This window comes from Eublepharis macularius, chromosome 10 (assembly GCF_028583425.1).
Source record: "Eublepharis macularius isolate TG4126 chromosome 10, MPM_Emac_v1.0, whole genome shotgun sequence".
NCBI classification, from domain to species: Eukaryota; Metazoa; Chordata; class Lepidosauria; order Squamata; family Eublepharidae; genus Eublepharis; species Eublepharis macularius.
The window spans coordinates 84,765,182-84,783,724 of NC_072799.1; the positions used below are offsets into that span (position 1 = coordinate 84,765,182).

Genomic DNA, 18,543 nt, shown 5'->3' on the forward strand with positions numbered 1-18,543 from the left:
TCCCAGGAGCAGGTAAGCGGTGTGGAAAGGGTTAGGGTTAAGGACTTGGATGGGAGACCACCAAGGAAGACTCTGCAGAACAAGGCAATGGCAAACCACCTCGCTTTCCCACTTGCCTTGAAAACCCCTTGCTGGGTTGCCGTAAATCAGTTGTGACCTGATAGCACTTTGCACACACAATACTGTAGTCAGTGGGAGAAATTCCTGAATGCCACTATGATGCATCCACTAAAGAGTTTTGCGGCAGTTGTGAAGCCTCTGGCAGCAGGGCTTTTTTTCAGCTGGAACGTGGTGGAATGGAGTTCCGGCACCTCTTGAAAATGGTCACATGGCCGGTGGCCCTGCCCCCTGATCTCCAGACAGAGGGGAGTTTAGACTGCCCTCCATGCTGCTCCCCTCTGTCTGGAGATCAGGGGGCGGGGCCACCAACCATGTGACCATTTCCGCTGAGGGTGATTTAAACTTTAAAAAACTCCCCCCTTGTTCCAGCTGACCCAAAGTGAGGTCATTGTGCAGTCCTGAGTTCCACCACCTCTTTTCCCAGAAAAAAAGCCCTGGCTGGCAGTAATTGGTCAAGATGCTGTGATGCCACCGGCTGGCAGAGGACCAGAGGACAGGACAATCTAAAGTTCGACAGCTGAACGACTTCAGAAACAAGCAGGACGACTTTTTAAAAAATCGAAAAACAGCACGATGAGGTAAAGAAGGCTGTGGACAGAAGTAGATGGCTTAAAAGAGTTCATTTGTGTGCAACAGCCTCAAATGAACTCTAATCTGAGCGTCTAGTTTAGTATATCACTAATCCAAACCCCTTAGAGCTCAAACTATTGAGGTGAAGCGTGGGTATGCCTTGAAGCCTCAGTGAGTACAGAACACTTCAGCCTGCCTTATGATGACAAATGTGACAAATATGACTAGTTGTGGAGTTGTGGCTTGTACTGAATTTGTATGGATCTCTGCTTCTGAGCTTAATTGAAGGTCCCTGTTCCTATCTTTAAAACCCTTTATGACCTAGGATGTCTACATTTAAAAAGACTATGTGTCCTGGTATAAATCCAGGCATCAGTTTAGATCTGACCAACAGATGCTGCGAGTTGGTACACCCATCCCAGACAAGTTCACACATTTCAGTTTTAGTCTGTGTTCAAAAGCCACCTTACATCATTTCAGTAATGCTTGATTGACAACAAATATACCACTTAGGTTCCTGCATACGGTGTTTGGTGAGTTGCTATTCAGGAATATCCAGGAATAAAATACCTGTCATTGGCATCTCATATGAATCAGAGGGTAGGAAAATAAGGGTATTTTTTTTTTTAGGTCATTGCAATTTACTTTAACAAAGTACCAAAAATAAAACCCCTGCTGTTTGGTTCTTTCTTTAAATGAACAATGCAACATTGAGATTAGTTTCATTTACTGTAACCCTGAAGCCATAAAGGCATTACAGCTGAATTTCTGCATGCACAATTCTCCCCCAAAAGGAGTGTAATTGCACAATTTAGCCTTTATTTTCCACTGCACTGCTGCGTGTTGCTGTTTCTCTTTCAAAAGCAAGATGATACATTGAGAAATCCCCTATTTTGCTGTTTACATAGCAAGTGCTCTCTCATTATGTTCATTCACTGGATGCATGGCTAACACCATCTATCACTCAGCTTTCTATAATTTGTAATATATGCTTGCAGTGATATTAATGAAACCATATTCATTGTCATTTTCCAAAGGCTGAATCTCAGTAACTAGTAAATTGAGCAGAAATAAATAGTTTATACCAGTCAGTCTCGGAGAGCACTAGATTTTCAGTTTCCATAGTTTCAGGGGAGTGCAATTTGTGAATGCATGACTAGCTGTGGCTTGTACTGAATTAGGATAGATCTGATGTATGCCGGGCTCTGTGTCAGAGAAATATCTTTTAGGGCCAGACCATTTATAAAGCTTCCATGTGTCCTGGGGATCTTTTGCCTTGTTGAAATGATGCCTCTTGGAAGCTTTTCCACTTACTGTCTGCTTTAATCTCTGATTTCTTTATGAATGATCCTTCCATCTCCAGGATTAGGTTGTTTAAGAAAGTACATCCACTCCCTTCTAGGTAACCCATTGCTTGCCCTATACTAAAGGCTGAATATACTACATTCACTGGGAAAGTAATTGTAAGTAGGAGCGTGCACAGGAAAAAAATTTGCTTGATTTGGTTCAGTGATACTGAACTGAAACCCCCCCCCCCCCCGTTTCCTATGGGAAACTCAATTCGGGGCTATCCGGTTACCTGGGTCATTCTTTGACCGCATTTCATCAAATTTGCAGAGATCCTACTCCTAACTGTCCTCTAACGACCCCCCCCCCAAGTTTCATAAATACTGGGGGGCTGTTTTATGCTCCTGGGGGCTGTTTTATGCTCCCCCAGGTGCCCCTAGCCACCTCCAATCACCAATATTGTCTATGGGGGAAACTAAGGGGGATATCTAGGAGGCTGGAGGTGGTATATTTTGAAAGGAAAATCCGCCAAATTTTCAGAAGGCCTATTACCAACTGTCCTCTAACAACAGCCCAAGTTTCATGAAGATTGGACACTGAGGTCCAATTCTGTGGGCCTTTGAACAAGGTGTCCCCAGGTGTCTCCATTTTTTCCTATTACACAACAACACTCACATGAAGGGAGTCGCAATGTTAGCCAGGAAGCTGAGTTTTAAAAGACAGATTGGAAGGCTTTGTCAATTTCCCCTCTCTACAGTGCCAGCGAAGATCACTCCTCAGAGAGTTTGTTAATTTCCTCTTCACATCCCTAGGCTTTGTCCCTTTCTAGGAGGTGAAGAGGAAATTAACAAACCCACTGAGGAGTGATCTTTGCAGCTCAGTAGAGAGGGGAAATTGACAGAGCCTTCCGATCTGTCTTTTAAAACTCGGCTTCCCAGCTAACACTGCAACTACCTTCACATGAGTGTCCTTGTGTCATTTGTCTCTTGCAGTTTAGCTCTAAGATGCCCTGGTTATCAAATATGCTGAAGGAAGCACATGTGTAAACTTTATTGTCCAGCTGGACAAAACTCAAGTAAAAGTTTACACAGAATGAATACTGAGTGCCCAGAGGCTTGGAGCTGAAATTAAAAGTGACGGAGCTCCAAAACAGGCTTAAAAAAGAAAACAGAGATTATAATAAATTGGAATAAAGGGAGATATTTTATTGAGGAGAATCAGGGGTACAGGCAAGCAGTCAGAGCAATATTTCACAGCCTGATTCTGGCACATCCTTCCCCAGTGGTTACCCTAAAGAGCAACGACTACCTTAGAGAATATAAGAAAGTAGAGGAGGGAGAAGTAAGTAGAGGAGGGAAAGAAGACAGGATATTTCTAATCATGTTCTGAATTAGGGAATTGCCTGGGATGGTCTAGTTCTGTGGATCTTCAGACTCGTACACCAACTATCACTGGACAGGTGGGCCAAGGAAAAGTGCTTGTCAAAGCAGTCAAGCAGGTCGTCCCACAACAATTCCAGGCAATACATCCAAAGAGGGCGTAAGGCTGGGTTTGATCACTGTATCAGAATCCAAAACACACATGTAGGGGGCAAGCAGGTGTGTAGGCGCATGCACATGTGTGGAATGGAATGTGCAAGTTGCCAGTGTGCATGGTGGGGTACATGCTGGCACTGTGGAATTTGGCATTGAGAAGGAGGCTCAGTTATAGAAACTGAGCTCCATTTGCAGACTTGTCTGCTTGTAGAGAAAGTCTGGAGACATTGGATTGGCACCAGAGGGAGGGGAAGGCAGATCGGAGGCTTGAAAATCCTCCCGTCGGAGAAGGGAGGGAGGGGTTGGATACATGAAAAAGGCTTGTTCCATTTGAATGAGAGCTGGCTGCGATGAGTCCATGTTGCCCTGTATGATTGAGAGCTGCTGAGAAGAAATCTTTAGTACGAGAGGAAGAAAGGCATCTGTTGTCCTAGACTATCGCCCTGAGTATTTGATTAGGCCCAAATATATGATATAATAGTCATGGTGCCATGGTGCTACACTGGGTCTGCTTCCGGACTCTTCTAAAGGCCCTACATAACTCAGCTCCCTCCTTGATGAGGCAGCCATTTTCTCAGGGGGTCACATTCAATCATGCTGAACAGCTAGTTCCAGCTTCACATCTGTTTTATCGTCCCACCTCCATTTTTGCCTAGAGATTCTGTAAAATCTAGCAGACTATTCTTTATCTGTCAGAGGGCAGTAGGCCAAAGTGCTAACCAAAACCATAAGGAGTGATGACAACAAAAACACCTTGGGCCTGGTAACACCCTTGCCATCACTGCCCAGGGGTTTCAAGTTGGGATGGCCTTTCCATTCCCACCTTAATCATCTTACACCACTGGAAGATGGTGCCTGATAGAGAATGACCTCACTGACTACTAGGGTTTTTATGAGGTAGGAAATTTCTTTTTCAGAAATTATTTTTTTAGATATAGCTATCGATTCCTCTTATTCTCTTCGTCTTTTAAGAGCAGATTTTTTTCTTTCATTTCTCTTCCAAAAGAAATCCTTTTGTAACTTCAGCCTCCCTACAACTATTTTATGTGACACATGTCAGAACTGTGGCTAGATAATGTCCTTACTCCAGACTACCTTCTGCAATCAGACAACAGTCCATTGTTTCCAAAAGGCTTTTACTGGAAAAATAGTGCATTATAGTCCACTAGCCTGAATGCAATATTCAGGATGGTACATATGCATTGTTACCAATGACTGGCAAAGCATGAGGTACAAAGTAACAGATCACAGTAGGCCCAACCTCCCCCCATAGTTCTCAAAACAACCCCTTTGAAGTCAGGATAGCGAAAGTTCCCAAGGCCGGTTCACGTCGGTAGCCAAAACAATCCTCTTCTGTGAGATAGCTGCCTGGGAACCTTGGCACCTGTGGAGAAAGCACTTAAACACTGAAAGGATTAAAAATGGAGTCGGTTAAGCGAAGCAGTAATATACAGTATTATGAACCTGACATTCTGCCCCCTCTAAGATGCCCCCCCCCCAGGTTTATGTGGGTAACGAGAGTGAAATGCTTTAACTAGTCTAGGAGCGTGTACATGTACAGAATTCACCCACTCATCGAACCCAGAGTCAAAGTCCTTCCACCTGATGAGATAAAATAACTGATTCCGTTTTATTTTAGAGTCCAATATTTGTTGAACTTCATAGTGGATTTGATCATCAATTAACGTAGGGATGGGAGGAGCACGGGCGTGCCACTGGTCTGCAGAAGGGGCTTTTTTCAATAAACTGACATGGAAGGTATCATGTACGTGGCGTAAATTCTTTGGTAAATCTAAGGCAACAGTCACTTTGTTGATTACTTTGCGAACAGGAAAAGGTCCCAGGTACTTTAATGCTAGCTTGCGGCTGGTCTGGGTTACTTTCAGATTCTTTGTAGAAAGGTAAACGAGATCACCAGGTTGCAATTCCCATTCCGCCGCACGGTGGCGGTCAGCGTACTTTTTGTAATCCTGTTTGGCTTTGATGAGGTGTTTTCTAATTTGAGTCCATTGTTGGGCTGCCTCCCCCCACCACTCGGAGACATCTTTGGAAACTGCAATAGGAGGGGGGAGCGCTTCAAATGGGAATGGCTTGAAGTGGAAGCCATAGACGACTTTGAAGGGAGTTTCCCCCGTGGAAGCGTGCACGCTGTTATTATATGAAAACTCTGCCAAGGGGAGCAAGTCAAACCAATTATCTTGTTGGAAATTAATGTAACAGCGTAGAAATTGCTCTAATATCTGATTAGTTTTTTCCGACTGTCCGTCTGTTTCCGGGTGATGGCTTGAACTCAAACCTTGTTCAATGCCCAGCAGTTGCAAAAGCTCCCGCCAGAAGTTGGCAACGAATTGTCCGCCGCGATCCGAGATCACCTTGGATGGAAAAGAATGTATTTTTACAACGTTTTTCAGGAAGATGTCGGCTAATTTTCTAGCAGAGGGAATTGTGGTGCAAGGTATAAAATGAGCTTGCTTGGAGAACAAATCAACCACGACCAAAATACAGTTGTGCCCCTTTGAGGGGGGTAAGTCAGTGATAAAGTCCATAGAGATTATTTCTCACGGTCTACTTGGCGTTTCTAACGGCTGTAAGAGTCCTGGAGGTTTGCCTTTTCGGGATTTGGCGCTGAGACAAACGGGGCAAGACGCTACATATTGGGAGATGTCTTTGCGCATGCCCGGCCACCAAAATTGGCGTTGGACTAGGTGAAGCGTCTTTACGTACCCATAGTGCCCCGCAGTGGGAGCATCATGACAGCGTTGTAAAACTTCTTTTCTTAAACTCTTGGGTACATAGAAGCGATCTCCCCAAAGCCATTCCCCTTGGTCGGAACGTTGCAGTTTGTCCTTGGGCACATTCCCCCCCTCCTTCTCCACTTCAGCTTTTAATTTTTGTCTCCACCCTTGATCGGGTTGAGGGGATAGGGTTGTGCGGCTGCGTGTGGTCACCACGCCCCCTAATTGCGTAGGCGAAAAGACTGTGTCAATTGTCTCCTCCCTTTTGCTTTTGTGTTGGGGCATGCATGATAGAGCGTCGGCCAAGAAGTTGGTTTTGCCTGGGAGAAAATTCAAAGTGAAATCGAACTTGGAGAAGTATTCTGCCCATCGCAATTGCTTGGCGTTTAACCTGCGAGGGCTGCGTAGGGCCTCTAAATTTTTATGGTCCGTCCAGACCTCGAACGGATGACGGGCACCTTCTAGCCAATGTCTCCAGGTAGTGAGAGCCGCTTTTACAGCAAAGGCCTCTTTTCCCCAAACATTCCAATTCCTTTCCGCCTCTGAAAATTTTCTGGAGAGGAAAGCGCAGGGTCTGAGTTTATCGTCCGCCCCCCGCTGTAGCAACACCCCCCCAATTGCAGCATCGCTGGTGTCGACCTGCACTATGAAGGGGCGATTTTCATCAGGGTGCTGCAGGACGGGTTCTGAAACAAACTGCGTTTTGAGGTGATGGAACGCCGTTTGGCATTCCGGCGTCCAAGACAATTTTGCACTTGGTTTTTTGGCTTGGTCTCCCTTGTCTTTGGTTTTTAACAGTTCGGTTAGGGGGAGTGTGATTTGAGCGAAGTTCGCTATGAACTCTCTATAGAAGTTGGCAAAGCCCAAGAAGGATTGTAATTCTTTGCGGGTCGCGGGGGTTTGCCAATTTAATACTGCTTGTATTTTGCCTGGATCCATTTTCAAGCCCTCCTGGGAAATACAGTAGCCTAAATAAGTGAGTTCTGTTTTGTGGAACTCACACTTGGAGAGCTTTATAGGCAGTTTGTTATTCATGAGCGTGGTTAAGACTCTTTTTACGAGGTCCACGTGTTCCTCTTCAGTTTCCGAATAGATTAACACATCATCTAGGTACACAACAACACCTTTGTATAGAAATTCATGCAGCACTTCATTGATCATGGACATGAAAACCGAGGGTGCCCCGGCCAGACCAAATGGCATAACCAAATATTCATATTGGCCGAGGGGCGTGTTAAAAGCGGTTTTCCATTCATCCCCCTCTCGGATGCGGACATGGAAGTAAGCGTCTTTTAAATCTAATTTCGTAAAGACCTTACCTTGCGCCACGACGTTGAGTAGATCTCTGATGAGCGGGATGGGGTAGGCGTTGCTGGAGGAGACCGCGTTGAGTCCTCGAAAGTCCGTACACAGTCTCAGGCCCCCATCCTTCTTTTTGACGAAAAGCACTGGCGCTGCGTGGGGGCTATTAGCCGGGCGAATTTGAAGATTCTGGTCTATGAACTTGCGGAGCTCCTCTCTTTCATTAGGGCTCATGGGATATAGACGGCCTTTGGGCAACGAGGCGCCCGGTAAAATTTCCACAGCACAGTCTGTCCTCCTGTGAGGAGGTAAGGTATTAGCTTCTTCCTCTGTGAAGGCTTGGGTGTACGCTCTGTATTGTGGAGGTATTTGGTTAATTTCTTCTTGGGTGAGGAGAGCAGGCTCAGTTACGGTAGGGTTATTACCCCAATTTTGATTCCAACGATGGTCTTTGCATGATTCATGGGTGAATGTGATGCTTCCCTCTGCCCAGTTGATATACGGGTTATGATCGCATAACCACCGGCTTCCGAGGATCAAAGGGTACTTCGCTGTGGCACTAATGACGAATGACCTTACTTCCCAATGTTGCCCCATGCCTGTTATGATCGGAGTGGTTTCGGTAGTGACTGGATTCATATTAGTGCCATCCATTTGCTCGAAAATTACCGGTATTTCCAAGTCTTTTACAGGGAGTACTAGTCCATTTACTAGCGCTGGTGTGATAATGTCTCTGGAGCAATCCGAATCAATTAGGGCTTGTATGAGAATGTGCATTTTCTTGTCAGGATTCACCAACGTTACAGGTATGAAGAGTATGGACCCACGGGGTCGGGTCGAAACCGGAGCCGACGGGGGTTTGATCTGCCGTTTGGGTCCTTTTACGACAGATCCATTTCGTTTCCCGAGGCGGGGCTATCTGGATTCTCTCCCCCCGTTAGGGCTGTTGGATCGTGTTCCATAACTTCTTCCAATTCTAGTCCTCTTTCGGGGGGGGTTCCTCCTTGACGCTCCCCTACCTCTTGGAGCGGTTCTTGGAGCTGGAGTGGGGCGCGGTGGCGCCGGGTAGGTTGCGGGGGCTGGGCGTTTTAGTTGGAGCAGAGGTCTTTGCACAGGCCGATAAGGGCATTGTGCCGCAAAATGACCACCTTGGCCACATTGCAAACATAGCCCTTGTTGCCATCTAGCATCTCTTGCTCCACGAGTGGCATATCCAGCCCCCCGGCTCCCCCTGAGAGGAGTGGAGGAGCGTCTTTGGCCCGGAGGTTGTTGGTGTTGTTCCACTAGACGAACTTCTAGCAGGCGATTTTCTACTTCGCAGGTCAATTGTATCCACCCTAACAGCGTAGGAGGGTTATCCTGCATAAGAGCTCGGTCCAACAATTTAGGATTTAAACCTTGTTTGTACAAAATAATCTTGGTGGACTCTTCACATCTTGGGCATTTGGCAGCGAGTTGTCGGAATTTTGTGGCATAGTCTCTAGCCGACATGCTGCCTTGCCTAATAGCCTGCAATTCCGTTCGGGCCCTAGTTTCTTCTAGGGGGTCTTCATATTGGGCTCGAATTGCATCAACTAGCCCTTGGAGCGTATCTAACTCAGGGGCCCCCACGTTATAAAGTCCCACATACCAGTCGGCTGCTTTACCTTGGAGACGTGATCCCAGATGCTCTATTTGACTGGCCTCACTCCCGAAAAGATGCCCCCATCGATTGAAAAATTGTACTACTTGTACCAGGAAGAATCCCAATTTGGAAGGGTCTCCATCAAACGTAGCGTCCAGTTTGACCCATCCCATGGGAAGATCTTGTCTAGGAGCTGGTGCTGGCATCGGGTAGGCATTGAGCGGGGTGAGTTGTAAAGGAGGCTGTCGCGGCATTGGCGGTAGCTGTGGCGGAGGATGCTGAGGGTAGGGTTGAGGTTGGTGCGGCGCAGGTGCTCCCGGAATTGGCTGGGGAGGTACTCTTGGTGCCGGATGCACTGGTGCTGGCCGGAAAGGTGTCGGACGCCCCCTCGGTAGGCCTCCTGGCACTGGTTGAAGGGGAGTGGGAGCCGGCCGCAACGGAGGTGGGTGAGGAGAGATGGGTTGAAGAGGAACCGTATCCCCTCGCGGCCCCGGTGTCGGAAGAGGCCTGCCCGCTCCTGGGACGACCGGTGGTGTGGTTCCTCCCGGAAGGCTTGGGGGCTGGCTCGCTTGAGTCGTAGGTGGTGGGACTATCGGGGAAGCTGGCTCTAGCGGTCGTCCTGGTTCTCCCCCTCCTCCTCCAGTCCCACTGCCAGCCGGAGTTATAGGGCGATCGGTACGAGGGTCTTCCGGACACGGTTCTCCACCTCCCCCATCGGCGCCGACGTCTCCTGGTGCAATCGGTTGCTCGGGACGGGGTTCATCTGGACAAGGATCTTCTGGGCAGGGTCCTTCCCCGGTGATAGAGTCCTCGTCTCCCGTTTCTGGTGGCTGTTGCGGCCACAGTTGATTTTGCAGGTTAGCCAAACTTTGGCTGATGTCAGGTAGACCAGCTGGCGGATCACGGCCTCTGTCCCCCGCCACTAACACTGAAAGCAGGTGGACGGCATTTGCCAAACTTTCTTCCATATTTACGAGTCTGTTCTCCAACAGCTGTACTCTATCCGTAGTTTCCTCCTCCCGTAGTTCCGTGTACCCCACATCTCCAGTCGTCTGTGAGGTCGGCATAGTTTCGGGTGGCGGTCCCGTGGTTAGCGTCTGCTGCCACGGCAAGGGTGTTTCTATCCCTTGTTCCTCTTGAGATCTCGCAGCTAAAACTCCTTTTGTCAGGCCAGTGATTGCTGATATTCCTGAATCAATGGCAATCGTTCGGCTCTGGAGCTGCACCCATTGGTGCTCACTTACATCTTGCTGCCCCGACCACGGGGTGACTTCCGCATAATCCCAACTCAGGGCGCCACGGCGGGACGTTTCCCATTCCGTTTGTTCGGTCGTCCTGTTCCAGAACAGCCACGGTCGGCCACCGGTTTGTTCGGGTATGGATTCCAAACTGCGCCGACTATCCAGCTGCAGCTGCGTGAACATTGTGCTGGCCCTCCGGTCCCTCGTTTCCCTTGGTCTTGCACCCCACTGCGTCAGGGTGGGCAAGGAGAAAAGTGGTGCGGCTGTGGCTCTAGGCCGAGTATCAGCGCTGCTGGGAGCGAGGGTATAAATTGTTGTAACCGAGGAGCCGTCTCCTCGCGGTACAGGTTCTTGGGCTTCCAAACCTTGAGAGCCGGGAGAGGCATACGGGTCAAACAAAGGATCCCTGACTGGGACAGCTTTGGAGTCCGTTTGATCCGGCTTAGGTATTGGAAAGGGTGATTGGTAACAAAATGTCAGAACTGTGGCTAGATAATGTCCTTACTCCAGACTACCTTCTGCAATCAGACAACAGTCCATTGTTTCCAAAAGGCTTTTACTGGAAAAATAGTGCATTATAGTCCACTAGCCTGAATGCAATATTCAGGATGGTACATATGCATTGTTACCAATGACTGGCAAAGCATGAGGTACAAAGTAACAGATCACAGTAGGCCCAACCTCCCCCCATAGTTCTCAAAACAACCCCTTTGAAGTCAGGATAGCGAAAGTTCCCAAGGCCGGTTCTTGGTGGAACGTCGGTAGCCAAAACAATCCTCTTCTGTGAGATAGCTGCCTGGGAACCTTGGCACCTGTGGAGAAAGCACTTAAACACTGAAAGGATTAAAAATGGAGTCGGTTAAGCGAAGCAGTACAATACAGTATTATGAACCTGACAACACACCCCATGTGGTGCTCTAGCAAAAAGATACATTGCCTGCCTCGGAGCCTTATACAGAGTTAAATTCTGAAACTTTGCAGAGCCTTTTTTCCTGCCCTTTCCCTCTCCAAATTTCTCTTTGATTAAAAAGGAATTGATCAGAAATTGACTCCGATGTTGGATTTTTATGAAACATGGCAAGACTTCGTTTCATATACTAATCAGAACAGTACCCAATACCAGCATTTATCTGAACCTTTCCTCAAGTTATGGAAAAGAGATTAGATTCACAGTATATATAGAAATGTTTTTTTTAAAAAACCCTCTCCTATATCCATTAATAATTTCCTCTCTCTGTTTTTTATTGTCCAAAATAAATTTGAAAAGTCGGGATTCGGTTTCGTTTTCTCGGCCATGTCGGACGCTCCTCTCTGTAGGTCTGAGAGGAAGCGTCCGAGCAGCCTGACCGGGCGGCTGATCTGCGAAGATTAGCCCCCAGGACTCCCAGGGAGGGAGTCAGGGTCCGGGACGCGGCAGGAAGAGCCCCCTGGAAATCAATGCAGGGGGTAAATTGCCCGTTTGTCCCTATGGAGGCTGGCAGACGTGCGCAGCACCCTGCGTGCTGCCAGGCCATGGAAAACGGCAAAGAACAGGACTAGGCGGAAGCCTGTAAGTAAGCGAATCCCTTCTGTTATTACAAGCGTATGCGAAGGAGTGGTGGGATCTGAAGTTAAGAAGACTTGGATTTCTTCCCCCTCGTTGAGTTTCAGAAGGTCGGTGGTCCCCCCCCCTAAAATGGCAGCGAAAAAGCAGAGTCCTGCTTTGGGCAAGTCAATTTCGGCTGCCCTGCAGGGAAAAGGGGAATCGCTCGAGGAGTTGGTGAAAAGGTCAGTTATCGAAGCCATAAAACCCTTTGTTGACAAGCTGAATGAAACAGATCAAAGGGTGGGCTTAATTGAGAGTGATGTGAAAGCCATCAAGGAAGTAGCGGGGGGGGGCAGAGAAGTCTGCTCGGGAAAATGCGTCACTCATGAGAGCAACAAACAAGGAGCTAAAGCTGGTGGAAAACCAGCTGATCGGGCTGCAAGTGGAATGAACACAGACTATTTTGCGTCTCCAGAATCTGAAAGAGGAGGAAAACGAGGATTTATGGGATCTTGCCTCGGAATTATTGGTGGCACCCGCGAGGGCAACTAAAGAAGAGGTAAAAAGCGCCATTTTGGAAGTCCGTCGGGCTTCTTCAAAATATGCAACGAAGCGGCAGCTGCCTCGCGAGATTTTTATCGAATTCTCATCTAGGAGGGTCCGGGACACTATCCTATACAATTCATATAATGCGGACTTGGACTTTCTGGGAAATAAGGTTAAGATACTGAAGGACGTTCCATTTCTAGTTCGGAAAAGAAGATTTAAGTATAAAAGGCTTGCTGCTCTCCTGAGGGAACATGGGATAAAGTATAAATGGCTGTTTCCGGAAGGAATTTGGTTCAGTTATAAAGATCAAGCTTACAAGATAAATTCAGAAGATCAGCTAAGGGATTTTGAGGCCAAAAATCAAGAATTTGGGCAAGACACCAAGCAAAAAGAAGAAGATTCGAAGTCTGAAGGGGGGGAGAGGCAACGAGCGCTGCGGCTATTGCTGCTCAGAGAGAACTGAGTCCGGGGCCTGGGGGGGGGGGGGGAAGAAGACTTAAGTTGGATTGTGATTTGTATTTTGTAAGGTCAACCACTCCATCAATATTTTATAAAGGTTTAATTTTTAATTATGGCAGTATGAAGGGAAAGCATTGTCGTGTAGTGTTTATTGTCTGTATGTTGCCTTCCCCTTTTTCCTAGCCTTCCTTCCCTTTTTCTTTTCTCTTCCCCCTTTTTCTATCCCTTGTACTTTTGTAGTTTTTGTAGTTTTCTGTGTTAATAAAAAACAAAAACAAAATAAATTTGAAAAGTCCTCCATTGTTTGATTCAACATCGCTTGTTTTCTTTTTTTCTTTTTTCTTTTTTTCCCATTTTTCTTCCTTTTCTTATTGAATCTTTTTGTTGTTGTTGTATTATATGCCCACTCCTTATATGCAATATTATATGTTATGTATGTAGTTTAGATGGTGGGGTTTTTTGTTGTTGTGTTTGAAAAATTAATAAAATATTTTTTAAAAAGAAACTGACTCCAAATTCCTAAAAGTGGGGGAAGGGATTATTGGATTTCAGGAAGAAACTAGATAAAAAGGAATGAAAAGAATTTCTCTTAACAACCCTACTGGCTACATCTGTCTGTGATGGTCTGTGTATTTCATTGTGTCAGAGGCTGTTCTTTGTTTTACTCATTTGGTTATCTGTTTGTATTCAGGCCAGGTAAGAGTGCCTTTCCACATTATACAACAACAGGGTGTTTAGTAGGGAGCAATTAGCTGAGCTTTTCAAGGGGGTTTCTTGCAAATGTGGGCAGTGGCAAAGAGTACATACCACACAGTACAGAGCAAATGAAAAGGCTGCAGAGTGGGCTACACATTTATTTCCTGGAGGGTTGTAAGGGTTGCTGTCCCAAGGCTATTAATGTGTATGGACTTTAAGATTACTTCACCTTCTCTGGATTTGCACCCAATAGCCACAATCTGGCAATGACGCTTTGGGATCAAATACACAATACACTGGACATGTGTTGGGTCATTGGGAGCTTGAACAGGCTCACAGTACACATCAGGTAATTCACCTTAAACAGTACATATTCACTCAGCACTGTGAGAGGGAGCTGTGAGGGGGAAGAAGGAGCTTTCATTTTCCCTGTGTTTTTGCTGGTGGAAGTGCTGGCAGGGACTGTTTGACACCTTTTCTCTAGCTCTACATTCCCTTCTTCTGGCATATGAAGCCAGAGAAAAGTGGCAAAAGCCAGCCTCTGTTTCCCCTGGCAAAAATGGGGCAGAAGAGAAAACAGAAGCAACTTCTCCCCCCTCACAATTCTCCCTCACAGTGCTGAGTAAATAAGTGATGTTTAAGGTGAACTCTCCCAATGTACATGTGACTGCAAATCTGCTTGTTCACCTGTGACCTGATATATATGTCAGGTGTATTGTGTATTTGAGCCCTTAGACTGGCCAAAAATAACTGGTTTGTTTAGTTTTGGTCAGATGTAGTGATAAGTAACTACATCACAGTCATGGACAAAATCTTTCAAAATGAGAATTGTCAACAAATACTACTGCAATTTTAAAGAGATAAGTTTTGTCCTTGTATTACATAATACACAAAAATGGAGCTCTGTCTGCAGTGAGCATATTAAATATGTTCCATATTATGTTTATGTTTTTATTTTAGGCACAGAAGGAGCAGTATTTGAACACTCTGTGGAGACACCACATATCAGAGCAGAGCCTTCGCAAGATCTCAAGTAGGTGTTTTAAGGACCCTCTTTCAGTATTGTGAGCATGAATAGATCAATTATGCTTTCAGTTATTAAATCATTTATATTGTTTAAATTAATGGAACATAACAGTATCCATTGTTTGAAGTGAGATGGGATGGCTTGGTATTCTATCCCATTTCTTTACAGGCAGACCTAAATTCAACATCAAAATAAAAAAAGTTTGGATAAAATTTTGTATTAAAAAAACCCCTGATTCTAGTATGACAATAGGTAGGGTAATGGCATGACTACAAAAAGTCACTAAATATGATCTGTTGAGCTTTTTGTTTCAGCATTTGGAGAATATGAAACAGCCTTTGGGCAAGGTAAGGACTGTGGATCCCATATCCCCTGGTGGGGGTGGGGGATCCACTGCTCCAACTCTCCCCCCCCCCATAACTGGCTGGCGGGGGAGACGGTGGGGGAATAGGCCTCCTGGGTGTGCTCTGGGGACAGTGCAACAATGTCACTCCTAGGAGTGTTGTCATTGTGCTGCCCTGGGAATGCACTCGCTTTGCAGCAGGCTGATTTGGGCCCCAAACAAGGACTGTTTGGGGTCTAAATCAGCCCACTGCAAAGCACAGGAGTGCTCCCAGACCCTGTGTGATGATGTCACCTCCTGGAAGTGACATCATCATAAGGGGGACCTGGCAACCCTAGCAAGGACCAAGATTATTATTCTAGATTATTCTCATTTATTCCATGATGCCCAGGCAGAGCTGTTTATGGAGCCAGACCTCGGAGAAGCAGCCCCCTAGAAGAGACAGTTGCTTCAACAGCTGAACACCCCCCCCCCCGAGTTCTCTTTCCAAGGGCCTGCCTCTGAAGTACTGCCTGCCTCTACCAGCTCCAAAAAACAGACTGTTTGGCTTGCATTTGAAACAATACCATCCCACTTCCTTTTTGTTCCTCCTATTGACTTAACCAAAATTAAAAATTCAAATATTCGGGGAACATATAGAAAAAAACCTATCCGATAGAAATGAGGACCATCACACAGAAGAACTAGAGAAATTTTTGTTGTTGTTTTCATTCTTCAGCAAAGTAATGTGGTGATGAAGGTTCATGATCATCAGGTTTCAAAAACAGATTTAAAGCGGGATTCACAGAATGAGTTCTGAGCCAGCACCTGGCTCACACTGGGATACTGGGTGGATAAGGACATGGAGGGTGGTGACACTATGATGCTATTAAGAACTCACTCCCAGAACAAACCTGGAAATGACATTGGCATGGCACTCTAGGATTCACCCAAAGCTCTATGGCTTTACCATAGAGTTTCAGGTAAATCCTACAGTGCTGTGCTGATGTGATGGTGTGGGGGGAAACTTATTACCTCTGTCTGCCAACTTTGAGGTTCCTCTTCTCTCCTTGTCTGAATAATAAAATAAAGGCTTCAAACATGGTAATCTTAGAAGAAGAAAAGGTTTATTATGAGAAGTTCTCAAATAAGTCTGATGTATACACCATTTCAGCAGGGTGCATGCCAACAAACAGGCGTCACCTACATTTACACCATCACACAGGAATGATGCCAGTAAACAATTGGTTACAGTACAGTGGTTTATTACAAGAATATATAAATAATCAAATGAATGTATCATGATGTTTGGAACATGATAGATTGACAGGTCAAGATTATGTTTATTTTCAGGTTGTGTAACATAAACTATCAGAAAGGCTCGGTAGTTATCTCTACATTGCTGAGAAAGAACATACCCAACGCTGAGAACAGGGCAGGAAGGAAACATACGTAGCCTTCATTTGTTCTCAGAGTGCAAACTGACTGTACACAGCAAGGCTATCGTGTTATTACGATCAAAATATAGGCAGGAATGCGGGGTGATGAGCACTAGAGATGGGCACGACCAGGGGAAAAAAACAAACATGATGTTCATTGTTTGTTGCCATCCACAAACAGGAATTCACGAACATCAACAGACATGACATGTTCATGAACATATTCGTAGTTGGAGGTTCGTGAGAGCCAGAACAGCCCCCTTGGGACTTAGCTGAACTTGAGCTGGGGAAAGGAGAGTCCATGGGTCTCCCCCTTTCATGTCATTTTCTCTTCACAGTGGCAAAACCTGGACTGTCTGCTGGAAGTTACTTTGGGAGATTACAAACTGACCTTCCCAATGTCCAATACCCACCAAATTTGCAGGGAAAATAGTACTCACTGTCCTCTGAAAACCCCCCTCCCAAGTTTCAGAGAGATTGGACCCTGGGAAAGCCATGATCCATATGTCCCTCCCTTTCCTGTCATTTTCTTTTCACAGTGACAAAAACTGGACGGTCTACTGGAAGCTACTTTGAGGGGTTACAAACTGACCTTCCCAATGTCCAATACTCACCAAATTTGCAGGGAAAATAGTACTCACTGTCCTCTGAAGACCCCCCCCCCCCAAGTTTCAGAGAGATCGGACCCTGGGAAAACCATGATCCATATGTCCCTCGCTTTCCTGTCATTTTCTTTTCACAGTGGCAAAAACTGGACTGTCTGTTAGAAGCTACTTTTAGGGGTTACAAGCCAGAAGGAAAGCCAGAAGGAGTTTAGACAGTCCATGCCTTTGTTGCCAGGGGAATTGATTGAAAGGCACCAGACTGTCTGGCTTTACGAACAGCTAACGAAAGCTATGAAGAGGACATGGAACGAACACGTTTGCTGGGAACGGGGCCTCACGAACAGCTTGCTCGCGAACAGCCGATTGGGCTGTTCGTGGCTTTTTTTTTGTTCGTACTGCTGTTCGTGCCCACCTCTAATGAGCACACAGGGAGAAGAGTTCTTTAGTCAATTTAGACCACACCAGTGGGTGTGGCCAGTGCCTGTGTGCGAAATCTGCAAGCAACTCTGTGGGTTGGATTCTCCATAGCACCATCTTCCCTACCTTTCACATCTTCCCCGCAGCCCCATGTGAGTGCCCAAAAGGAGACAGTGAGCCTTGGGGGACCCACATGGACTGAAAACCATGCAACATGACTGTCTGCGGCAAAGAAAAGGAAAGGGGTAAAATTCTCTCTTCTGGTTCTCGTTTCAGTAGAGCGTCTTGCATCTGAGGAAGGCTTTTTGTATGGTAGGAAAAATGCATAGGATTCAGTCTTCTGCAAATAAACTAAATTAACAGTTTTAAAAAATGTAGCTTTAGCATATAGAATCGTAGCACTGATCAATACAGAAGGAAGCAAGTAACCGAACACAGATATGCAGCAGGGTAACTACGACCTGTGATAAGTACCACTTCCTGTCCCAATTCTTGAGCTGGAAGCATGATGAAAAGGGGGAGGCCTCAGTAATAGCTACAAACTGCAGACTTGTTGCTGTAACTGCTAAGCGGTGCATCAAGTTCAGCAGGTAAGAACAAGAGGCTGTATTCAGACCCAGTCTGTGAAGCCCTCGAACAAATGGGGCCAGGGTGAGCAGTTTGCTTCTTCTGAATCCCCTAGTGACAGCAGTGAGCAATAGGCTGCACGGTCCCCTATAGTCTTTGACAGCTTAGATCTGAATAGGGAAATATTAATACCTTTCTCACATCTATATCTGGACTTTAAAGAACCTTAAAGAAGAGGTCATTCTATAACCTCCTGGAGTTGCTTGGTCCATTGTTGTACTTCTCATGTCTTTCCTAATTCTTATTGTAAATTTGTATGCTCAGAAGTTTGACCTATTGCTTCCTGATTTTGTAAGTGGACAATATGATGACCAGATACATTCTCTTTTAACCTTTTCAAAAAGCAGACAAGGGTGCCAACTGAAGTTCTTTCACAAGACCAGTTTTTTCTTAGCAGTTTCTTTCTTTCTTTCCTTTCTTTCAAGCTCCTTTGAGCCAATGATCTTGGATAAGGAGTTTTTAT

The 18,543-nt window shown here is 46.0% G+C and overlaps 1 protein-coding gene across 2 annotated transcripts in view; it reads left to right on the forward strand.

Moving 5' to 3' along the window:
* Window positions 1–18,543, forward strand: part of SGCZ (sarcoglycan zeta) — a 392,529-nt gene that overhangs the window by 349,230 nt on the left and 24,756 nt on the right. For both annotated transcript variants that reach the window (XM_054990569.1, XM_054990570.1), the window contains one exon: window positions 14,604–14,676. In XM_054990569.1, coding sequence (XP_054846544.1) covers window positions 14,604–14,676 — 73 coding nt within the window. The remainder of the gene's footprint in view (window positions 1–14,603; window positions 14,677–18,543) is intronic.